At 36.4% G+C, this 26,612-nt stretch overlaps 1 protein-coding gene across 1 annotated transcript in view; it reads right to left on the bottom strand.

Moving 5' to 3' along the window:
* Positions 1 to 293: 293 nt before the first annotated feature.
* SK (small conductance calcium-activated potassium channel) overlaps positions 294 to 26,612 on the bottom strand; it is a 229,888-nt gene continuing 203,569 nt past the window's right edge. Inside the window, exons 6-11 of the mRNA XM_033334367.2 lie at positions 16,297 to 16,718; positions 11,118 to 11,253; positions 7,492 to 7,602; positions 4,808 to 4,935; positions 4,629 to 4,698; positions 294 to 3,811 (exon numbers count right to left, since the gene is read on the bottom strand). Of these exons, the coding sequence (XP_033190258.1) occupies positions 3,227 to 3,811; positions 4,629 to 4,698; positions 4,808 to 4,935; positions 7,492 to 7,602; positions 11,118 to 11,253; positions 16,297 to 16,718 (1,452 nt within the window). The 3' untranslated portion in view covers positions 294 to 3,226. The remainder of the gene's footprint in view (positions 3,812 to 4,628; positions 4,699 to 4,807; positions 4,936 to 7,491; positions 7,603 to 11,117; positions 11,254 to 16,296; positions 16,719 to 26,612) is intronic.

Genomic DNA, 26,612 nt, shown 5'->3' with positions numbered 1-26,612 from the left:
ATATGAATTGCTTGTCAAATGGGTTCCTATACAGTTCTGCTATTTATGAGGATGTAGTGAGGTTTTATGGGGTGTGTTACAACTTCCTGCTTTATGTGTCGTTTCACGCAGTCTCGTAGATTTCGTTCGCGAATTGATTACATTCTATTTGTCTAGTCCTATTTCGTTCAATTAAACTTATCTCTGGCGGCGGTTTCATGTGAGTGCACGGATTGGTCCAATTAAAATTGCACCATCTTATAAATATTTATTTTTTAAATATTGTTAAGAAAAGAATACAGTTCACAGGAGATCCTTCAACTTGTTATTAAAAGTTCTACGTTTCACGATATAATTTCAAAATCATCTTGAAATTTTACAGGAAAGGAATTTACTTACGTAATTTAAAATCTGGACACAATCTTAAAAAGACGTTTAAATCGTGCAAAATAATTTCGTGAGAAATTTCAATATGTATAAATACGTGATTCAGAGTCGACTATTTAACATTTTTAATTAGTCGCCATGGTTTTATCGTCTTCTTCGTGGAAATATTTCTGCCTTAACGAGAAATATGCTAACATCATTTCCTTCATCAGAGAAGAATTAACGGAACACTTTTTGGATACTTCGAAGTATCTCGCTACTTCGAATTTCTGAACACATCTGAAAGCAGTTTCTTTCACACGAACGTCCAAATGTCCAAAAGATTCGGATACACGAAAGAAATTGTCAAGGTGTAGGGAGATAGGTCAAAGGTAAATCTCAGGTTACATTTTCTTTTTTTAACACGCCAATAAATTTATTACAATGTTCTATCGCGAGAAATAAACTCGTTCTTCCGAAAATATACTGTTTGCCCTTGTGAATCGGTGTAATAATCCCTTTGAGACGATTAAACAAGTTACACGGTGCATCCCCTTTGAACTGCAGCATTTTCGTCGGTAACAATTTTCGATAAAATCAATATTTACGGTGGACCATCGTGCACACACGCGTAGACCGGCGTGCGTAGACCGTTTATAAAAAAAATTTCCCCCTTCGGTGGAAACGTAGCCTTTGTACCCATGCGCCATGTACATACACTTTGTATACACTAACAATATAATATCCTATGTAACCTACGGACGTTAAAGCGGATAAGATCACTTTGCGTTCTCCTTCCATCAGCTTCGGACATTTGCTTCGTGGCTTCTTCGGTGGCCCTTCAAGCTCGTCCAGCGTGATTCGACATGGAAGTGCGTTGATAATATACTTTGTCCTCGATTAACCACCGCTCACTCGATTGACCCGATTTTCTTTCCCTCTGTTCGTGTTTGGTTGTCTTTTGGAAGGTATATTACGGAGGTACAATCACGAGATGGTATAATTTACTCATTATCGATAACATAAAATTGGGAAGAGGTAAAAATATTGGAGGGGGTAAATGGCCAACCGTAACAAAATTTTAGTTTGTTCTTTTCTTCTTTAAATAAATCGGTTCATTATAAATTTTTTAGATATTTCTTCCAAGTTGTTTCTCTCGGAAGATATAATACAATTTCGAAGTTTGGTATTTATGTATATAAGCTATGATTCACGCAAGATACGTCACCACGTGATTGTACTTAATAAGCTTTCGACGTAACGTTAATCACAGCTCGAAGAAGAATTCTACGTTTTCCATTTTCTTCGTCCACTGACAGAAAACGTAAGGATCAGCTCGCAAAGAGGAGAAGATAGTCAGACAAGTAGTATATGTGTCAGGCGTTTCGTTATTTCGAATCGAAACGACTAAGAGACTGTTAATTGGAAACCTATTTACGCGTATATCGTTTAAAATATTCGTAAAATACTGTACGCTATCTTTTCACCTTCTTGCACGCGATCTCAAGTGAAACAAAAATTCACGAAACGAACACAATGTCGTATATATTCCCTTCCTTAAAACGATATATATTTCCCTAGTAAACGAGTTTGAAACTTTTCTTTCTAACATGTGACGTTCGCTGTGCGCTCGTCCAGCTTAAGAGCCACCCTTGTCCTCATCGAGGGGAGACGTTCTCCACGCACATTACACGTAAAACGTTAAACACACCTTGTGCCTGTCCACGTTCCTTTTTCTTCTTCTTTCTCTTTCTCCTCTTTCCCTTCTTCTTTTTTTATTCACGAGGTATACAGAGATAAGATGGAGTTCGTGTGTGTCGAATATATATTTAAACATTAAGAAAAAAGTTTTCAGGCACGCAAGTTGGGCAGGGGAGCAGCTCGCAGCAATTGGAAGTGGACGCTCGCGTCCGTGAGTCCCTCCCTTTCGTCCACGCACGCCTCTTTGGATCTCCACCACGAAACTTTCGATCGATTTTCCCTCTTGTTGTACACATATGTTGTGTGTTGTATGTTCGCCTACGTGCACGGTTTCCTTCTCTAGTATCTCTTTTTTTTTGGTATCATTTGACGTAAGAAAACACAGTCAATCGGGAAGAGGATTGGACCCGTCGTTGATGCTACTGCAAGACTTTCGTTTTATCTGCGGCTATAAAAGTAGGCGAGTCGGTTTATTCAGCGATGGTCGCGAAGTTTCGTTATTTGGCTCGTTAGAAATATCGAATTCGATACTGTCTTTGTGTATCGATTCGACTCGAAATTAAAAGAAATGGATGTTTGAATTCACTACGACGGATGCAGATACTGAGACGTCCAAGTATATCTGAAATCAATTCCTTCAGATAGTTTGCAAAGGAGTGGAGCACTTATTTAGGTTGCCCACAGGATTTCCTCGCATCGATATACTTCTGAATTCTCAAGGATGCCGTTAAAATCACGAAACTTAATTTGAAGAAAGGAATATCTTAAACATAACGTTCGCTATACGCAAACCGATTTGGTAATTGCCTACCAATTAATAAATTAAATACATTACATTCTAGATAACATTTATACACATAATATCGACACTATCGATATCGCCTCACGGTCAAGCCGATGTTAAACTTTCATCAATCAAACACGACCCTACACCACTATTCGTGAGGCTCGCGGACACTGGTCAACGAATTCACAGTACACTCGAAGATGGACTTGGAGAAGCTTCCCATCCTCGAAAGAGTTTAGCAAACAGACAGAACAGACGTAGATTTACAGACAACGAGACTAGAGAATCGGTCCGCAGGGAAAGGACTCAATGATACGCGAGCGTCGTTCAGGACATGGAATCATACGTTCATGTCCTATTTTAATACGAGTGCTGCGGCTGCAAAGACGAGACTCAGCTGTGTGGGGATGTGTCGGACCCCTGACTGTTGCCCAGTCCTCCCATTCCAGATTGCGAGGCGAACCTGGTGGCCGACTGCGAGGTCGTGGTCGTGGCCACCGTGGAATGTGCCAGACTATGATGCCTTCCGGTTTCAGGCACCAGGTGAGGCGTACGACTCGAAACTGGCGGTAGGATCGAGTTGGCCGGCCAAGGGTGAAGGGACGTGGTGCTGGGCGCGCTTGGGACGCTCCTGGAGTGTGGCAGCGAGTTTGACAGATTGGCCAGAGGATGATGAGCGGACACGGAGACGCCCATTGATAAGCTATTTCCGGTTGGGATACCGCTACCACCGCCTCCAGTCGACGCCATCGCGACTGCGGTATCCGGGTGAAGGAAGTTTCGCCTCTGCTCTATACGCTCGGCATGCTGAGCCAAGCATCTGGTCAACTCCTCTGGCAGCAGATCCAGCTGGGACTGCAGACTGCTCAGTTTCTCTTCTAGGGCGACCAACTGGTCCGTCACGTTCACTAGACGTTCTTCAAGTCCGTCCTGACGCGTGCTCATGTGTGACACAATCTCGTACACTGTGTTCTGCGTCTATTTCGAAAATCGTTAAATACAGTTAGTTTGGATTTATCATATATGAACTTCTCGGAAGCCAAATCGATCAATTTCATCTATTGCATGTTTGTCAGTTTCGTGTCACTTTTCTTTATTTTTCCATTTATGGAGATAATCAATCTGGCTTCTGAACAGCTCATACGAGAACGATTCATTTGTTAAAATTTAATCCTTAAAAACTATCGCCAAGAAAGATTATGTTATCATGCTATTATGGGTGAAATTTCACGCCAGTACAACACCTCTTTTCATTTAAAGAATCGATAAACTTAAGTTACTGGCCTTAAATCGTAATTAGTATAAACCCAACAATATAAGTAGCGAATGTTTAATATCCTCGGACAATTCTGCTTTTCTATCCAACGTACTGCTGCTTTGAAAGCATCTTGGAACCATGAAACATGTCTTAGACGTGAAATAGTTTAGAAATATAATTATACGCAAACTTTGATTCAGAAATAAGATATTGGCTCTTCAGTTCAACGACCTCGAGCAATCACAATCATGGCCATCGACCATAGTGGATCAGCAGTGGTACAATGAGAGTCGCGGCGTGTCGAACAATTGAAAACTTTCATGAATGAAGATTAACGAACAACAGACTCGAACGGACAGCGTTGTTACGAGTTACCGGGAGACAATATTTTTTTCATCACGTTGGAGAGTATAGGTCGCCAAACGAAGAGCTTGTTCGCAGACACAGAAGCTCTGATCGATCAACGCGATACGATTCATCGTCATAGCGATGACCAAGAAAATTTAGTTGGATTCCATGTTACTTGCGTGCTGGTACCTTGGCCATATCCGTGATGGTGTTGGCATTGTCCATTAATTTTCGCTGATCCATTTTCACTTTCCTGAGTCTGAAACGTTCGATATTGTGGATGAGAAATGTTAATCGCTTCTCGTTCTAGCAGAATTGTACAATGCCAATCAAAGCCAAATTAGTCACGTGTTTGTACATCGACTTACGCGTATATAGCCAGCAGGAATTTCCGCTGATGTGTTCGAACACGTCCCGGATTGACACGCTTCACCAACCGAGTGTGCTTGTAAATTAGCCACGTCTCGCGCAACACGTTCGCCGCGGCGTTTTTCAACTGAAAGAGAACGGATCTCGTTATTCCGCGTTTAACTAACGGATCCCTTGCCTGTTTATTTTTATTCCCCTGATGTTCGATTCTGATGGAATTACAGTCGAAATATTGGTCGAATAAAATACGAGATAAATAAAATAAACGAAACAGGCGAAATACGATTGGAATCGTTTTTCAAACAAATATTCTTTTCTTGATTTTTACATAAATGAAGTTATTGCGTTATTTTGTCGTCGTGATGTTTGATTTTAGCGAAATCGTATTTGCAGTATCGATAAATTTTCGAACAAATGGGGAGGAATCATTTAAAGAAAATATACTCCTCTTGATTTTTAAGTAAATAAGGAAGTTAAATAAATAAGTTTTAATGTTTGACTTTAGTGAAATTAAGGATGAAAGGTAAATAGATTTCGAGACAACACTCTTGGGCACGTTATAACTTCCTTTGCACGCCAATATACCAAATGTTTGTAGTAGGAACTAAACATGCTACAATAATCGATTTTATCGATTTAAGATAACCTCTGTCTTCTTTTTCTTTTCTTTTAATCATTTATACATTCTGCATTTATATCTCGTTCTGACTCTAAACGAATCATTACTATCCACAGAACCCAAATCAAACTACAATTCCTCAACAAACAAACTACGTAACATCAATCACATTTCACGCGTAAAAATTTCATTTGTAAAAATTACAAACAGAACTATTTTACAAAGTATGATATAATACTTCTTCCTAGCAGCTTTCCTCGTTCGTGGTTAATTGGATAAAAGTTAAATATGTGAGGGTATTGATGAACCAAGTTGGAACGCTGTAATTTCAAATACACTCGATCATTGCTGAGAAGCGATCGACATGATATTTATCTCGATGGATGATAGATCTAGGACGAAATTATGTCGAAAACAATGGAAACAAGTTCTCATCTCTATCACCGATGTATGTAGATTAAGGTGTATACTTTTGAAAGACAGGAAGAAACGTTCCTGCCAATGAATTAACATCGGGCAGTCTTGAAAGGAACACAAGATCCTTACTTCTTCAAAAATGTCTTCATTTACATGTTTCGACATTTGAAAGCCGTAAACTTAAGCCGCCGCTAATTTTATAACCGCGCTATAACACTTACAGAATACTTTAAACATTCGATTTGCCTTCAGAAGATACGTCACGAACTTTCCCTGACTTATGACGTAACCGCTATCGCTGTTGCTCCTTGATATTTCCGTGGTTTATACATATCACCAACTATTAATTAATTCATTGGTTGTGACTAAAGTCTTCGATCGAGAGGCAGAAACGAGATGGCTGCCGTTCATATGCCGCTTGTCGGCTGCGACGAGACTGAATACTTCATAAGTAGCTTGAAATATACTCTGATTCGTTAATTGGCTTATCAAGGGCCTTGAAGTTCCCTTGAGACTCGAAAATATCGAAGGTTCATCGATTGAAATTGCGAAGATGGAACGAAACGTCCTCGATCTTCGCAGAGAAATGAATCGATTTTTCAGGTTACTATCGAGAGAGGTCTGGTTCCTAGCTTGCCATTTTTCTTCCCCTCATTTTTCATGTCTTCCCCTTCGGTGGATGACAGAAGGTCGATGCAGTTCTTGCCTTTTAAGATGCGATTCTCTTGTTCCATGCTGGACGATCGATAGCGACACTCGAACCATCAAGAACGGGTAGAAATGACAATGACACATTAGATGGTCTGGTTGGTTCGCATCCGGCCTGGAAACACGAGCGGCGCTTCTCTTGTTGCGAAAGATTCTCGTACGTCAACATCGGTATACATATCATGGAGATATCGAAACTCTGATATGCGAGCTTGCTCGAGTTTAGTGGTTTTTGGATCGTAAAGTAGAAATTGAATGTTTAAAGATAGGTATCTACCTGACGTGTATTTTTGAGAAATGTTTACGATTGAAGAAATTGGCGGAAAAGAGCAGTTTTCGTTAAAAGTATTGTTTTCTCTAAGAACGAGATAAATAGGTGATCATAAGATACGTATTTATGTGGAGGATATCGTTGTGAAATATACACGGATTAATAAACAACGACATTTGAAAACACCAAAAACGAGTTCGTAAAGTAGAGTTCGATGTACAAGCGTTAAATATGAACATAATCGGGGGAATTTTCAACGAATCGAATTTGCAGGAAATGAAAATGTCGTCGTAAACCAAAGGTTAAACGAATCTCAAAGTTTTTTACGCGAAGCCTCCATCTATATTTGCCATTCTTTTATTAAAACTTTTATAGATTATTTTACATTACAATTCGTTAACAAAGAAACATAAAATATTGAAACTAAAATAGATACAAAGTATTAAAATAGTCGATTATTTTGCAAAGTGATCTCTTCACTCGTATCGTTTAGTAAAATTCAAATAAAACGAATTTCATTAAGCATTCCTCACAAACGATACAAATACTGTGGATTTCGAAAATGTGCATGAAACATGTTGTTTAATGTTACAAAAATTATCCAGACATATATATATAGTTACAGACAAGAACAATCTCCGCGAGATATACGAACAGGTGCGTCTTACCCTTTTCGTTAATTGCGTATCCATCATAAAGTTATGAACGTGCTTCTCCGCCCTGGTGAGCTCCAGCTTTCGGGAAACAACCGCCACCAGCAAGGCCGTACATCCGGCGCCCTAAAAACACCGTCAAACGTACCTGTGAAACTATTCACACTATGTTTAATTACGAAACTGGCAATTCAGCCAGATATGAGTTAATTGAACAAAAACTTCTCAGTCATCATCATTGGAAGAAATTGTCTGTAAATGCACAGCGCACTGCATGTATGCAACGTTTGTCTTATTAATGCTACAAAGGATTATATTTTTTAATACTTTAGCGCTGAAGCATTTTTACCACATGCGTGTAAATATTAAATGATTAAGTATATTAAAAATTAACAATTATAATGAGTATTATGTTTTACGTTTTTACAGCTTTTAATTTTCCATAAACTACATAGATATTTGCAACTTGTATGTGAGTAAATAAAACTTTGATTACAGGAAATTACAGAAGATTTGACTAATATATTTCTACATTATTTATTTAAAAATATTCAGATGCGTATTAATATTTAAACTACTTGTATTTTATATTTACATTATACATTGTTATGTATCTGTTTCGATTAATTTCATTTGAATTGGTCTGCTCCATCGTTAATGCGCTAACGTAATTCACAATTCGTGTATTTTCGAGGAAAGTATTCGTAATGTTTCTTTTTCCGTAACATCGAAAAATATAATTTCGTCCTTTCGTTCCTTGTACAGGGGCAATTTTGCGAGGCCGCCATGTTTTCTACGTAAAAGACTTCTCTCAGGAAATTACTTCGTCTTGACGTTGTTTTCTCTACGAAATTTTATCGAGAGAGTAAAGGACTCAAAGTAAAACGAATTTCATAGTCTTTTCCTCGATTATTGCCCGTTTACGACTGTTTGCTAACTAACAGCAATACGATGTAGCCGTCGATGGATTTTTATCGAATAAAAACTTTCCAAATTGATTGATTCTTCGGCCAAAGGAACTTTCTCAGGGTCTCTACTCTACTTTTCTGTAAGTGGATAAAATTTCATGGTTCATCGGTTGTCGCGTGTTTCACGTTTGAAGTTACCCTATACAGAGGGTTCTGGGCAAAACCATGGCACAATTGACAAGGGGATTTTACGTGAAAAGCTAAGTCGAAAATACAGAATCAAATGTTCTCATATGACGCTTTGTTTTCGAGAAAGTCGACATTGAAAATTTGTTCCATACTGTATGCGAAAGTACGTAAAAAGTAAAAAATAAAACTTTTCCATTTAAAGCCCTGTTAAAGGAAAAAAAAAGAATTTAAACATGTTTAGTGAAGAACTGGTGCACGTATATTTCGTAAATTTCCAAAATGTAATTTTATTCTACATTTTCACTTCACTTTCACATACATGTTAATTATTCATATCTGCCCACTTCGGAATTAACCAAGTTCCATAATATGTATCTATTCGATAAATTTTGAAACTCGATTTTCTCGAAATCGTACAACATCACACGAAAAGATTTCATTCTATATTTTCAAATTTATTCGTTTATATAAAATCATTCGAAAGTTTTCAGACTTCTGTCTGTTGATAAAAGTTCTTGTCCCCTCGTTGATGAAGTTACCACGTGACTAATAAGGAATTCTGACCACGAACACATGGTATTTTGTCCCGATTAAAGGTGTAATCTTCTCCATTCTGTGTCGGTGGAATTATATTCACTTTGCGGTAGCAATACCCCTTATTTGATTCCATTATACGTGTAATCTGTTTTTCTGGACACAAGAGGGACGCGAACATGGTATAAATCTAATTCGCTGCTAGAATCCGGACCACGAATTAGCCATATCACAATGTAGAGGATAATTCTTTTAAAATTTAGTAGTTGATTCTTCTCGAGTGTCGTGTTATGAATTTTTTATTTAAGCGGAAACTTTTACTGAAGATCGTAAACAACATTCTTTGAAGAACTAATGTTTCAAGTATGTCGTAAGTAGGGACAATTTTTATATTAAATTAAGCTTTTTTAATTTAGTTCGCTGTTATTCGAGTTACAAATGTTTGTGGAGACTTATATCATAAGGAAATGATGAAACATTATAATGACTATTAAACTTTGAATATTTCCCTTAAATGTATAAACATCCGCAGTCTAATAATTATTACTAGAAATAAAGATTTGAAAGTTCTTTTGTATTCAAAGTGCATGCTGTACATTTGAATCCTATATTATAAAAAAGAAAAAAATGGAAATAAAATTTGGTGTAATATAATTGGTTGAATTTACGAGTAAGCACTTCCCCATTTATACGCTCGCCACTGTACAAAAAGGATGTCCTCGTTCGAAAATAGAAGTTTGTTCATTTGTGATTAAAATTTCACTTGCTCGTGAGAAAAAATTTTAATAAATCATAGATTTTTACTTTGTTCTAAATACTAGGAATTAACACCTGTTATGAGTACATTGCAACAATTTAGCGATACATAAAAAAAGAATTATATAGTATACTAAAAAGTAAAATGTTAAAATATAAAGTGAAATCAAGGTATTTATTATTCTAACAATGAAGAGTAACCGCTTCCTATAAATTTATCTAAACCATAAAGTTATCTTCGAGCTCGATTAGTTTAAGAGTATCATCCGATATACAATCAAATGAGGATCAAGGCGATACACGTGAATATTATTGGACCATCCAGAATTTGAACACGTTTGTTAAGTGAAAAGGGAGAATTGGCCATGACTATTAAATTGGTTAACGATTCGCAGCTACGAGTGATCCCAAATCCGTGAATTAGCATCAGTCACAGTGAGCAGTAACAATAAGGAACCAGGCGCATTCCCAATGGAGAGATTGGAACACGCTGTCGCGTTTATCGTCACAAAGTGTCACTTCGAATGCATCGTAACTGTACTTGGCGCGATGCTGCGATCGATAGCACTTGCTTTCCCTTTGTACTGTCGAAACATGTTGAAATTTCTATCAAATATTTTTGACGAGAACCCGTGCAGATTTCATCGGCATCTTCTTGTTATAATTGTACGAAAGAGATTTGAATCTACGTTTCACGAACTGCCAACGATTAAAGCATAAATTTATAGAATCAAAATGAAAAATGTGCAATGCAAAGAGAGAAGCGAGCAAACATACTATCGTAAATTTATAAAATTCCTATGAAATATAACGAGTCGCTTATTTTGATTGTCTTAGTAATTTTAATATTAAATATACGTAATAAATGTTTTTGATGCATTTAAAAATGCGAAAAATATTCAGACACTTGCTTATTTTTGACAAGACAAGTGTTTTAATTAAAGTATTACGGATAAAACGAACAGCATTGATTTTATTCTTTATAGGCATCATTTTTACGTATAGTACAATATAATAGAATATTATGGCACGATCAATAGCATTTCTCTTTCAATGTGCTGTCCTCAAAGTAATGCGATAGATGTGTGAATCTTGCGAGAATTTCCATATTGTAATACAACTATGGTTTCAGTCTAATATTTACTATCAAAATCTATGAAAGATTTTAGTTAACATGCTATCCCTAGAGAAATGCGGTAGGTGCATGCAAATCTCGCGAGAATTTCTATATTAAACTTTGGATCTTGGCCTTACCATTATTCCAGTAGAAACGGCTATACCTCGACCGCAGTACGTGTTGGGCACGATGTCACCGAAACCGACGCTCAGAAACGTGATAGCAATGAGCCACATAGCATTAAGGAGATTCGCGTGCTCCTCGTCGTGAAACCTGCCGCCGTAAAACGAAAAATATGATAAAATATTAGTCGACGTTTAAATTAGGCTCCGATAAATAATCGTATCACTCGACGATTAAATATTTCGTTAAATACTTTATTTCATTCGCAATTACGGTGAGATTTCGTTAAGAGATAACTGCACACTACTGATTCTGATTTCAGTGCCAAAAAATAGTTTAAAATTATATCGTATAGGTTGGAATTTTTCTTTTCCTTAACACGTTTATTGCCATTGACGCGTCAGTGCAGTTATTTAACAATGAAATTTCAGCTTAATATAAATTGCTTAATACAAAGACACTTCCGATGGAATAATACAGTTTTCCAGTGCAAATTTAATAGCAAAGAATATATTAATAAGTTGGCATCTTACAAGTATTGTATAAAATTGTTTAAAGATATTTGAAGTTTTAGCTAATAGAAGAGATAGCTAAGAATATAATATAGGAAGAGGAAATGTTATGGAAGATCGTCGTTTATTAAAATCTTGAGAGTCAGTAAAACAAGTCTGACCACGCATGGTCTTACTCTACTTTCACTTACGCTACTACCGTTCTCCTAGTCGCATGATGTGTTACACTTTATTGTATATTTTTATCGTACATTTTCTTTCTATATTTTAATTATATTGCATAAAAAATATTGTTTCTTTATATGTAATAATATTATATTATAAAGATATAATTAAAATATATTATAATATTATAAAGCTTCATTAGGTACAACAAGTAATTATTGTTAGACAGCGGATGTTACACATTTATAGAAAATTTACGTGTACCGAAATAAACAAGTAAGTATCTTTTTATAAAATTTTCATAAAAATATGAAGTTGTATAAATATCTATAGTCGAGAGACCATAGTTCAACGCAGAAACTATATGTGACGCAAAGACAATACTAACAACGATCAAACAAGTCTGACACTAAAATTATTCTTTAAAGCTGTTCAAAGAAAAGTTCGTACTTTTCTTTACCTTTCTTCCCCTATATATTATATTTCCACTATACTTTCATGAGCCTGTGTGATATGAACGTATATCGGTAAGAACTTTTCCAATGCTATGTATCCCTATCTACTCTTACTTTCTTTTCATGACGCTCTTCCTCATACTTCTCAAAACTACGCGCAACATTAACGAGCATATCCTTACAATACCACCATTATTCCGCGACCCTTCTAACCAGTTAATTGCTTAGGCTCGATTTTCGAAACCGTTAAACCGCATCCAGGCGATGCATACGCTTGTGATTTGCATGACAAGAGGCTGAATTAAAAAACGAATTACAAATGCATTTACTCGAGTTAAATTGCTGCTCGAGAACAAAAAGTCCCGAAAGATTAACGGCGCCTGTTATGATAATAACACCGCCGCTTTCAATCTCGTTTGTTAAAATGCGTACACGAGCAAACGAGGTCTTTTCTTCGACCGGTCGAATCCATGAAATTCATTATCGGAAATCGTTAACCGGGGTGGGACATGAGAATAACACGCGCCTCGACTAATCCTGGTCGTTAAACCGAACTCTTCTAATGGGACAGTTAGTGTTACAGCAGATTCCTTTTAGGGCGAGATCTCTTTTGCTGCTTGTTCGGAGCACGATCCCTGTACTCGAGAGATCGAAGCAGATTCATCGACTCGACATTTGGTACTTTGGTTCTGATGTCGCTAGACCTACAATCCCACGGTTTGTTTTAGTTTCCAATCACGTTTTAGTTTCCATTCTTCGATTTTATTCTTATATCTTCAACGATTTATATTTTTTAGACATTTTGTTTATTGGAAATTGGATTGAATATTCTGTGCAAAAATACTTTTTATACTCATGTATGTAAAGCGAAAGAGAAAAAGGCAAATATTTTTGTTGTAATTAAACAAAAGATACAGTAGATATAAATGTCAAGAGATAAAAGAGATTGTTTTGAAATATGCATCCAAATATATTACAGCTTTGCAACTCTTCTCCATCTAATTCGTCAAATTATTAATTTTGTTTTCAAGAATTTTTCAAATTATACTAATGCCAACATTCCCTTATCTGCGACGTTTCCAATTTATTCGCCGTAACATGTTTAAACGCCATTAAGAGCGATTCCACCCCCGTCTCGCTTCATCAATTGAAGCACTTTTTTTAATTAGTACGGTCGGTATTAAAGCACGTAATTGGGTTACGCGGTGAGGTGTTTTCGCCAAAAGTACGGTTCCCTCTCGAAATAATTGAAACGATGGAAAGATGGCGGAACGAGATGTGGGATTTTCGAAATCGAGCGTGGTACGTTGTATGCCTCAATGGGAGACAGATGGAGGAAGAAAACGTAATTGAGTGGTTGCTTTCGTAAGACTTCTTGCACTATTACGACTGCATGATCTACCAATTTGACAGAGGAAGGTAGACATAAGGATCAAAACGTTTCTGGCGTATAGTTAAAATAAATTGTCATTCAGTTTGAAATTATTGAAATAAACTCCAAGTCTTTACTTATAATGAAATGTTCATTTTCCAATTTATTTTGAATATTAGAATAAAATATTAGGTTAATGAAAAATGATTATATGAAATTCATTAAACCGAACGAATGATAAAATTGGATTAAACAGAACATCAAATCTCATTCGTTAAATATGTCGAATCTTATTACCATGTTTTATAATAATCTGCAAGAAAATATCATTGTTGGACATAAAGATCAATCATAAAAGTATGACAACAGAGGCGTGTAATTCAGCGGTAAAAAATACGGGTAATCTTAAAAGCTTGAAAAGTGTCAAGCTATTGGCCGTAACATTTCTCATCGTTAAAAGCATCGAAAAGCGTTAAAGGTACTAGATAAGACAGGCTGAGACCATAAAATGGGAAAGGAAGCACACGATCTAGCAGATTACCTGCCGAAAGAAGATGATAATGCCTACTGCTCTAAAACGAAAATCTGCCATCGATATTGGCAACTGAATATCAGTGGTAAAGAATATTGACAGTTTATTAAGAAAGTAATATACTTGAAAAGTCGTAAATTCTTAGATATCTGCAAAGGTTATCTTTAAAAATGAATTATTTTCTAGAATGTTGCTTAATAAATCATCATATTACTTAAGAAAGAGAATATTACAATTTAATGTCTATCTAGTGCATCGTGTAGCTATTTCGTCGTGATATCTCTTATTACATTGAATTTTGCGTCGACAACGATCATGATAAAATGTAAGTAAAAACTGTAACGCGACTTTATCTTTGCTTTGCACGCATGGAAATAAAAAGATACAGAGAGTTTCCATTAGAGCTCCTTTTACAAACGAGTCGGTGAATCTCGAGGAAAAGGTTCGTTTCTACCCTGCATCGTGTGTGTAAAATTCTAATTCCGGAAGAAACTCGGACTTTGGGAAAACGAGATGAAGGGTAATGAAGGAAAAAGTAACACGAAAAAGACAGCAATAGAACAAAATGGCCTTTTTCAAGTTCTAAGCACAGAAAAATGTATTCTCTCTTTACATGAACGACAGCTTTACGAATAGATATATTGATATATTATATTGATAGATTTTGTGATTTCTTATTAAATATGAATCTCTCAGAAGCCAAACCGATCAATTACATTTTTCGTAATTAAGTAAATGCTCACCATGTATCGAAGTGTTTCCCAAACAGATCCACATTGAACGTGTTAACAAGCACTTCACCAAACAGACAAATTTTATATATAAATCTTATCGCCTTCTACGAATCTTCTGTTGCAATCTTTCCGGAACGTGTCTTTGTCGAAGCAGCGTTATAAATTCTCAGAAAATTTCATTGGCATCCAACTTGAAGAATCGGGAAGATCCTTTCTTCGAAGGCAGGCATCGACCTCAGGAAGAGGATCGTGAATGAAATAGAAATAGAAAGAGAGAATAGCTTCGACAATACATACATGGACGAAAATTTAACTCGTCTCCTCTTCGTCCGGCACAGACGCATCGAGATAAGGAAAAGAGAGAACGATAGTAGTCGGTGGATGTCTTATTTAAGGGCAGAAGACTGGAAGAGATCTATTCATCGGGAAGGAAAGAGGAAAAAGTCGAACGAAGGTTTTATCGAGAGCAACGACGGGAAAGGAAAAAGAGAAAAAATCTAAAGGTATGGCGCTTAGTCGCGCGAGAGACTGGCGAAGTCTTATATTGGCCCGCAAGATTGATCGTTTCGATGCTCTTTACGATTCCCTAAATCGGCTCCGCTATTTACAGGAGAATTTAATTATACGCGGCCCGGCAATTTCGAGCCCTGTAGTAAATCCTTCATTGTCGTTTTAACTACCGATCCCTACGTTCCAGTCTCTTTGACGTTCGAACGTTAATCGCCAAGATCTACGTGTTTGTCCTGTATGCGTTATTTATGGTCTCACAATGTTCGTAGATTGTGTATGGATTATGAAATGTGCAATGGATCTATTTTTCAATTTATATATTTATGCACACTGGCTCACGAAAGTTGTATTTGAATACTTTTATTATACGTATATTATACGTGTTTTATAAAATATTTCGAAATTTCAAATCCAAGTTTCAAAACATTCTGAAAAAAAAGATATATATATATATTGAAGACAATGGTAAAAATATAAAAGGGGATATTTTTGTGGTAACAAGGTATAAATTAAAGGACGACAAATTTTCTTCTGTAATCTTCTATCAATACATTAGTCGATTTATATGTTCTTGTTATCGGTTAGTATTGGAGGAACGATCGAAGGAGCAAAATCACGTAGCATTGTGGAAAATATTGTATGGGATTAAAGCGATATTGGTTTCAAAAAAAATAAAGGTCTGTGTAGTTTATAACCAGGATAATGAGAACTCACAAATATCTGTATCTGAGAGTTACTAACTTCAAAAGAAAAGAATTCTAATCGTCGAATAGTTTGTTTTTCTTGATTGCTATAATATTGATGTTTCGCATGTAATACGTATATTTTCCTAAAATTTGGCCAATAACATTACGTATACTTAATACGAAATTAAACACTAATTAAAAATAAAAATAAATTCTAATTGTTTTACCTCTCGCACTGGCGTAACGTCCACGAGGCGATGATCCATAAGGAGACCATGAAGACTAGCAACACGGTTCCCGGGCAGATGGTCATCAGCGTCTTCAGGACGAATCTGGTGTTGAAGTTAATACGATTCAAGGCCCCTATGCTGCGCGACGAGGCGTCCGTGAACAGCTTCGAGTGCAGCAGCATAACGCGACAGATGAGGTAGAGTCTGAAGAACATCGGCAAGGATAGGATGACGTCGTATGGCACCCATGTCGAACCGATGTTACCGCCCTTGTTTGCCAGCTTGGTCGTCCACAGGAAATAATCTTCCCTTGGGATCGGATGGATCGCACAGATTAACAACTCGAGTGAAATCTGCGCGATCCTCTGCCAGGTCATCGCGATCCGCCAATCGTCCGCGCAGTTATCGATCATGAACAACTGTTGACAAAAAGAATTATCCTTCGTCATAATTGGTTATGGGGACAATGATAATTTTTCTCTATCAATTAGCGAAAACGAATTAACTGATCATTCGAATTGCAAATCTTTCAGATTATTTATTTACAAATTACCTATCTAGTTAATTGCTGCAAAAAATAAATTACATTATATTTATATTTTAAATTAAACCTGAAACCTGCATCGAAATTCAGCTGTTTTTATTAATCTTGAATTTCGTAACAATAAAAAATCAATACTTTTGAAATATTCAACAGAGTCAAGCATATATGTACATACACATACATATTAATATTAAAATCAAATAAAAATAGTGGAGATGGCAATATAAAATTGATTGACATATATTGAATTTTAAAAAAAGTTTCTCTCTAAAAAAAAAAGTTTCCTTTCTACTACTTTCAATAACAATTATATATTTCAGTAGGATTAAAAAGGAAACATGTATTTTATAACATTTTTTAACATCTTTTAAAATTTTTTTATTTCTAACTATAAGATTTGTTGCATGATATTGTATAACCAGGATACAAATAATGTTATTTGAGACATCATTCAATCATTTTCGCGTCACTGGAGCCTAGCAGGCAACTCGACGCTTTCGAGTGAGATTATCATAATATGACAAGATGCACAGCGATGAAAAGCATAGTTAAGTTACATTGTATTTTCCTATATGCTGGCATGTCGTTTCTCGAGCTTTCCGTTTTTTCGTGGCCAGTTTACGGTGACGTTATACCCTGGTTTACCATCCTCATGCGACATGATATCACCGACTTGCCGAACCGCTCGATAGGATAAATATTTAATCCTGTCGTTACTTTTCAACTCGGCTCAAAGGGGAATTTGTGGCCAGGTAAAAGGCGCTGAGAATGCAAACGATATTTCACTCTCAAGGTTAAGCGCATCGAAAAGATCGAAGGCAGACTACTACTTTAAAAGAGCGAAATATGTACAAACCGGTTTCAGTTAAAGAGATGAAAACCGATTGGATTGATTTTTCTATACCTTTTTACTATTTCACGCAGAAAATAGATTTCTCGTTTTCCAGTTAATGGTAACGCGTGTCTGATACTGGATATGGTAAAACAGGCTAAAAAGTATAAAAATAAACAGGGAAGTTAAAAATACAATGAAAACGGTTAGAAAACATTGAAATTCTTGGAATAAAGACATTTTTTGTATAGAATTGTTTTTATACTTTTATGTAAAAAAGTGATTTTGTCTTTTTTATTCGATATTCGATATTGGAAAATAGCACGATAGAACGAAACAATTGGAGATAAAGAGAAAGATTAAAAATAGTGAAAAAGTTTACAATGAATCCAAAAATTCTAGGTACCAAGAAATCTTCTATGCAAAATTCTTCTTTTACTCCTTCATACAGGAAATAGATTTCGTTTTTTTGATTTGACTGAAACATATTACAAAAGAAAATTAAAAATATAGAAAAATATTAAAGATAGCAAAAAAAGAAAAGAAAAGAAAATTCGAAATTCTTAGAAGAAAGAAATTTCTTTACAAGATATCGCGTTAAGGGGGAGATTCACTAGAATGACAAAGGTGCAAAGAAAGTTTGTGACAAAACAACCGTCGTAAAGCTCGCGAAATATTGCCGATAATGTTTGCAGTGCATCGATTCTTGTGTTTTACGAGAGATAATTCGTTCGTGGGATAACGATGGTTCGAGAAATCCTGTTCTTCGCCCGAGCAATCTTCCCAGTTGGTATCGATAAAACGAATTACGACAGTTACGAAGAGATCGTAGCGAGGTTGCACCAGGGTGACGGAGAGAGCGTTCGTATTTCAGAGCTCCTTGTCACTGGATTTCACCCTTGGCATGGCAAGTGTGTTCTGCATTTTACAGTCAATTTGTAACACGATACCGGCTTACTATCATCACAGGGAATACTTCAACTTTTAGCCATTCTGCGTTTTGTAGCACCAACAGTTGCAGTTTATTGCTCTGCTCATTGTAAAAATATAAGGCGGTGTACACTGAACGAAACCATTCGTAAAAAGTTTAGTTGTAAAATATCTCTTGTTATAATAAGAAGATGAAGTCATACGAAAGTTTATCCATAAATATGACAAAATATCAATACAATATAATATGTATAATGATAATAAGTATTAATATAATTCTTGAATATAACATTTTATAAAACGCGAAAGAACATAAATAATCGATGTTGTTACATGAAATAGCTTTTAGTTTTAATTTCATTAAACAACTAGACTGTTTCCGCATTGTCTACACAATTTCTTTTCTCTTTCAATTTAGCCGTATCATTCTAATTACATGCTTAAAGTATTCAAGCAGACATCCTTAATATTCCAACGTTCACGATAATCAATATCGGCCGGAAGAACTTGCAGCGGAATTCAAACAACGTAACAACTTCGTTGGGTTTCGAACTTGAAGACACAGGATAAGAGCAAGGACACGGAAGCCTTCTTAAAACATCACACAAAATCACAGCCTCTGTTAAAAAAGTGAAAAAAATTAATCTACAGCTTTCTACGAATCAATGATTCTTACTACGAAAAGGAAACACGCTATAAGTCAACCTGGAATCCCGATCAAAGGCAAGACATTAATCTCCCTGTATCAAACATGAAGCCATTAATCCTTCTCAACTTCTCTCCAATTCCACTTATACCTCTTCATTCGCGATTCAATGACGGCTATTGGTCATCAACTAACATCTCTGGCTTGTTGCATGCTTTTCAAGGCTATCGTCGAGGTTTTCCATTGAAATTCTTCAGTTTACAGGACGTTTCATCGTTATCAAAAATCGATGAGAATTCTGGCAACTGTTAGTTATCGAGCATCTCAATTTCCTAATAACGAGAGGAAACTCGAGCAGCGAGGGATTCAGAAAGATAGAGAGACGAGGAAAAGGGTTGAAAAGCGAGACAGAGCGAGGCACCGGTAGCGAATCGAAAATCAATAAATTTGAACTTCGCTACGAATCATGGGACATCGCGACGCATCACGCTTCCAGAGAGATTGTCTACGTCGATCAACGCGCTGCTCGAGGATAAGCTTTTCATTTCGCCGAGCGAAGTCAGGTGATCCGAGCAAATCTGCGCATGCAAATCGTTGATAAACGGCGATCAACAGGTGCTGAAAGGTCAACGGGCCATTAGGCTCAAATCCAAGCGTTCGCCACTAGGAAATGCGGACCTCGTTCTCATTCGTTTACATGGCGCGGCGCGTACTTCGACGCTTAAAATTAGACCGCTTCTCCGCCTCCCTATTTATCCCCGGACCCTATCCCTCTTACTTCTCTTTGTAACGAGGAAACGTTTCATTGAGAACTGGTAATTCAACAGAAACGTGTGCTCGGTCCTATTACGTGACTTGCTTCTGTCAATAATAGTTTCGCGTTTCATCCTGATGAAACCGGTGTTGCTGATGTTTGTTTGATAGTTTGGTGCTTTGCGAACGTTGCAGGGCGTCTTCGTCAAGTAAGAAGAATTAATCTTCTACAGTCGTATGTCGCCACAATGGCGGCATTTAAAATTTGTTTTCAAAGTCGAGACACGATAAATATTTATTAACTCAAAGTTGCTTCGATCACTTGGTAATGCCACCAGAAAAGTATACCGGCCACGAAGGTGTAATCGTGATTGTTAGAGTATGTTCGAAATTTTGAGTGGTCATCCGTTTATGGCACGAGCAGGCCCACTCCCTTCTTTAGGAAATTCCGAATTACATGTCCTCCCCGAGCTGCAAACCTAATGACTGAGAGGTCAGGTGAAAAACCCCGGAAAAAGTCCAGCCGGAAAGGCATGATGAACGAACGAAACTCAACGGCTGGTAGGGAGAATCAGCAACGTGGGAGGACAGTTCATCATCAGACATCGTACCGTGCGGATGAAATGCTTCACCCTCAACAAGATCTTAACGCCGTGTTCAGAACATCAAACGTTACCTTTATACAACAAGTGCAAATAGAGTGCTAGATTACTCTGACACTCGATCTATTAAACCTCCTCCACCTTGAGCGTTAAGTCATTTGAGGTACGCGATATCGACCGACCGGTTTAACCTGACCGGTTGCTCTTTAGTCGAGAATTCGCAACACAGTAGAGATGTTCTTTGGCGAACAAAAGTAATATCTGACACGTGACATTTTCTATTAAGACACGAAAAGAGGAAGTTACAATTGACGAAATATTTAAATTGTTGATCCGTGAAACAAAGAATCTGCCTTCATAACTGTGACGCTGCATCAAAGTATACCAGGACGGTCGAATCTTCGGTCAAGAACTGTCGTTTCAACGCAAATATTAAACGTCAGAAAATTCATTCTTTGCTTGGAGGGCGTCTCATAGTTTCCCAAAACCTTCTTTTCGGCCGAGTTATTACGCTGTCTGTCATTCGATGCAACGTTCCCGATACACAGTTATGACATAGTACGACGTTTCGTTCCGAATTTTCAGCGAAAATATCGGGGACAAGTCGACGAGCTTTGTATGATATCGAGTGACCGTTGGCAACATTGTTTTCTTCTTATTCCTTTCTTTTTCAATAAAAACATAGGACGAAAAATTCGGTCTGTTTCGTTTGGTGGTATAACAAATTTTTCTTTTATTTCTTGCGAGTGACGTTAATATTCGTGTTGTTGAACAAGTTAACTGGAAACTTAGGAAATATCATGGTTTCCATACTCGCCTTTGGAATCCGCGTTTATATTTGCTATTAAAACTCACGATATTACCTTGGAATAGTTGAATCTTATTCGTTGTACTTGGACAAAATTCTAGTGTGGTGGTATAGCGATGCTATGGAAACTTTTGCAAGTTTATGTTTTGAAACACATTTTGGAATAAACCAAATGATAAAACTTTAGTTTCGGGATTGCAGATAAAATATTTCAACTAAGAAGGGCAGATTAATCTTCGAGTGTTTACAAACGTCTATCGAAACACATCTCTCTAACAATTAATAAAAAAACTTTTCCAATAACTTGATAATATTTCAATTTCCCATGTATATTTCGTATCGTGATCTGTACATTTCTGTCAAACGCAATCATCCGTAATTACCCAACAAACTTAACAGGAAACCGAGCAAATTGGATCGGCAACATTCCTAACCACAAAATTCTAATTGGCAACGTTTCGTCGCTATTAACGAGAAACTGTAAAGTCGAAAACACATTCTTTCTGCACTTCTTTGATGTTTCCATTAAACGTGCAAATACGGCTGAGTATACGAGGAAACCATGAAACGCACTTGATCCCTAAAAATAATCCACGAAAGTAGAAACAGCAAGGATTGTACTATGAACCGCGCTCCTGGCCGATCTCCCTTATGAATGTGTATCGTTTCTGGACAACTTGAGCTCGCTTATACGACCACAGGTAAATCGGCTTTCATGCATGCCTTCCGTCGACATTCCGCCGTCTTTTGCCGAGGATTACGTCGCAGATCCGAACGTCCACCTAGCATTACGCTTAATTAAACAATGAACGCCTGAACATGATACTGTTAGGGTCAGCAGAATGATTTAACATCGTGGTACTTATTGCTGGAGCAACTAGATCATTTCCAGTTAACTGATGAACAGAAGGGTGGATTTTCCATGATTTATTATTAATAAGAATAACTGAAAAGTAGAGAACGGAAAAGGTAGGGATATTTTTGAATTCTTTATTTGACAATATTTGATAACATGCGTTTGAGTTGTTGATTTTTCCATGTGTTACTTTTAGATTCAAATCTGAAATTCCTAAAAATTTAATATTGAATAGGTCGATTATTAAGTGCGGTAGATTTTATGGAAATTAAGAAAAGACGTGGATTCAAGGTGGTATTATTAAAAATATTAATCGCTGCTTTTCTACAGTAATTGAATGGTTACACGCGTAAAATTACGAAATATATTAAAATATTACTTTTACTAGAAACTCGTTATAAAATTATAGGCAAGTTCAAGCCTGTATAATTAACGGGAGTTCAGGAAACGTGTAAATTGCAAGGTTTATTAAATGGAAATTATGACGTAAAATACTGCTCAATAAATGTGTTTTCGAATCGTTTATATTTGTAAACGAATGAGTTAGAAACTGCTTACGTCTATGCGTTCGAACTGCCTTTTAACTCTTTTTTTCTGTCGATTTCGCTTGAAAATTGGAACGAGTTTTTCCTCTGGACGTGTGATTGACGTTTCTACGTTGTTGTGGAATATCGAAGGGTTTATTTGCGTATTGACTCTACGCACGGTTATCTCTGGTAGCCGTTCTGACACGTGACTCGCGAAAATAAAATGGTCTTCTTCTGGTAGATTAGAACAAACGACATACCGTACAAGCTTAATAAAAAAATTACAAATACTTTTATACAATTACATACGTGTAATAAGTATATTATTATTAATAGATAACTTTTCGTTAAATAGTACAATTTCTTTTGTTTCATTACCAAACTTGTTAATATTATGCAAGATAATATTATCAATGCTGGTAACTTGTATTTATATCTTTTTGCAAATTTTAATTGATATACGTCAATGTAGTCGAAGCATGGACATCCAAATATAAAAGAGAGTAAAGTTTCAGGCACGTGTATAATATTTCAGGTAATTCAATAGCCTGAAAAATAAAAACTGTTAATCCGCTTTTTACTTGCCATGAATTGATAATCAATGGAACACGGAAATACAGTGCAAAATGAAAAAATTACAACTACTACTTATTTTCCTGGATTTCAGCCAGGTTTAGTGATGTTTTCTTCGATTTTAATCAAATTCAAAACAATATGCATATCCTAATCCATTATACAGAATACAATAGATAAGATTTTCAATCGGATACGTTGCGTATTTCCACCATATATTTCATAAACAAGGTTTCGCTATTGTGCATTCCATGGGAAATTGATGTCCGTTTTTTAAAATTCGAATATTACATTCTCGATAAAACGCTAACTGTGGATAACGAAGCCTCGATAAAAAGATTTAAATCCGTGAAACCACAATTTCATAAAACACTTACAAACAATAAAACATAAAACACTTAAAAAAAAAACAATGAAAAAGATCGGCTTTCGGTAATTGAATTTCGCGTTTCTTTATAATTATACAAACGTTAAAATTTATACAAAATTTTAAATTCATACAAGAGATAATTTCCAAAATCGTATAAGTATGTATCACATGGATGATTTCTATCAAAATTCTTTGATACAATTTTTTATTCAAAACAAATATGTTAATCAGAATATTTCTAACAGAAGCGATCTCCCTTAAATTTCTCGATTCTTATTAGGATAAAAAACTGGGGAAAATTGGGAAAAGTTACTAAACTGCATAATTACCAAAAAGAAGAAAATTGACGAGAATCCTTCGTAATACGAACACTTCATTTCCAACATATGCATCGAACGAACATTTCGAACACGAACACGAACACGAACACGTACATTTCGATATAAATCCTACGTGATTGCATCGAAAAAATAGATTATCTTCTTATCGAGTGAGCATTCGCGAAAGTGGAGATCGCCAGGCGTGACGCTCGGACATCCAAGGAATTAAATTCAAATTTCAACGGAGTATCCTGGTTAAGCCGTCCCACGAGATTATCGTGATCTCGAAGAATCGCGTGCAGCGTACCCATTAAAATTTGCAATAACGGGGATCGTTTGCAGTATACAACGCTCGTTGCTCTCGGATTAGTTAGTTACTCTTACAGGCGGGGCTCGTGAACCGGTTACGTAGCAAGAATCGAATCGGTTTACGACTGGCCCTTATGTAAACCTGCGAAACGCTCGATTTGAAACGCATGGAAATGGCTGAGGTTATCAAACATCGTCAGGAATTCGTTCGTTCTACATGGAACTTCCCTCGAGTTGGTTTTCACAGATCGTTGGCGGAGGAAGAATCTCCGAGGCAAACACGTTTCTGGGAACGAGGGAAGATAAAATAATTCAAAATTTTCGTCTTCTTTTCATATTTATTCAAAAGAATGACAGAATATTGATAAAATATCGTGAAATATTTATTTCACTCGCGTTCTCCTTATTTCAATATAATAAATGTAACATTTCGTATAAACAAAAATCTTTTTACAAATACAAATTATGAGATTAAAGATGGATAACATGTAAATAAATTTACAAAATTCTTTTAACAGTGCAACATTAAGAATTAAAGGATTAATACACCAATATATAAATGATTAATACTATTTCTTAATTATAGCAAAGATAAAGAGAATTATTCTAACATTTCCCTGTTCGCTTTTTAATTACTACTAGTTATTTTTAGTTGATGGAAAGAGATGTTAAAATGCTTGCCAAGTTCAAAGGGTTAACACGGGAAACCGCGTCAGGATACGCCTATTCAACCGAGAACATGGCTCCCAAGGGGAATGAATAAGTTGCCTCGTCACGACGAAAAATGAGTATCTGATAACGGGTAACAGACATGTAAAAGAGTCAGCTATGAAAAATGTTGACACACTCCTCGTGGGAATGTATCGTTTTAACGGAGCGTTAAAATACAGTTGGCAGATACTCAAAAAGCGATCACAGCGTTGCTGGAAATCAACAACGCGATGTTTAGCAAAGCAAATAATTATATGGACCGTATGTACGCAGTAACGTTCGACGATTTTCTCGTGTTGAGATCGACGTTTCAAAAAATTGGTTCACAGGGTCTGTATTCACGCTCTTTGATTACCGACGTTTTCGAAATCGCTCGCTGGAAAACGTGATTTTAATTGCACCGAAGAGAGTGTACCAAATCGTTGCATCCGATATCGACACACAATTTATGTTTGCGTCGGTTCTCGTCAACAGCGTTGGCCGGGTCGATCGCGCGTAGGAAATCGACGAAATTAATTTTATGGTGAATGCAAAGTTTCTGCAAACATTTCACGGCAAGTGTAATGGGTTTGCGTCAGTTTTACTGGAATTTCACTATCTACACTGATAGTCTTTATCGCTTTCATGAAGTCCAGACTTGGCGGAATTTTCTATCGGTTGGGTTGGACGAAAAATCAATATTTCTCTCTCGCTCTCAATAATAGAACCTTCTCTTTCGATCTCTTTGCTCTCTTAAATTTCTTCACTGATTTGAAAGAAAAATTCGAGCATCCTGGAAGAAAAAGTTTCTGAGAATCTCACGACACGATCGAATTTCCTTTCTTGGTGAAATATTTTTCATCCGTCGAATATGGATGAAAGTTTCGGTAACGTGACTCATTGAGCGCGACCGTCTAAGTAAGAAAATAGGTCTGCGAGATAAAGACTGAAGAAGAAGAAGATATATCGCGAGGTTTTGAATAGCGGTCTCTCAACGGAAGTTGGGATCTTAATATGGTAGCCTAGGGGCTGTTCGAATGTCTTCCCTTTGATGTGGATCCACGAAGCGCACAAAGGGATCAAACGCAAAGAAGTACACAGCAACTTTAAACTCCTGTAAACTATGTTAAATTATTTCCTCATTAATTTAGTGAAATATAGATTGGTATTAAATATGCGCTTAATTTTAATGTAATATTTTTGATAATTGAATTTTTAATAAGTAATTTTGCACGCATTTTGTAACAAACCACCGTCGTCCTTGACGAGATGACGATTATACTTACAAGGGTATAACATTGTTAGTTATTCAAAGTAAGACCAAGCAAGTTATGTCAGCAAAGTGGCAATCGATACTCCCAAATTGTTTTAATATATTTAAGGAACCAATAATTTCAATGTATGATTTTGATAAAATTTTTTAAAAAATGATAATTCAGTCAAAGCTTTCAGCAATGCATCCAAAAGATTTATCATGCATTATCTTTAGAGAACGGGAAAAGAAAAGAAAGAAGATAAAAATGGATGGTAGTTATTTTCAGAACCTAGATCCT

Source organism: Bombus vancouverensis, chromosome 4 (genome assembly GCF_051014615.1).
Source record: "Bombus vancouverensis nearcticus chromosome 4, iyBomVanc1_principal, whole genome shotgun sequence".
NCBI lineage: Eukaryota > Metazoa > Arthropoda > Insecta > Hymenoptera > Apidae > Bombus > Bombus vancouverensis.
The sequence above is the reverse complement of the archived record's forward strand: the minus strand, read 5'-3'. Positions and strand labels throughout refer to the sequence as shown.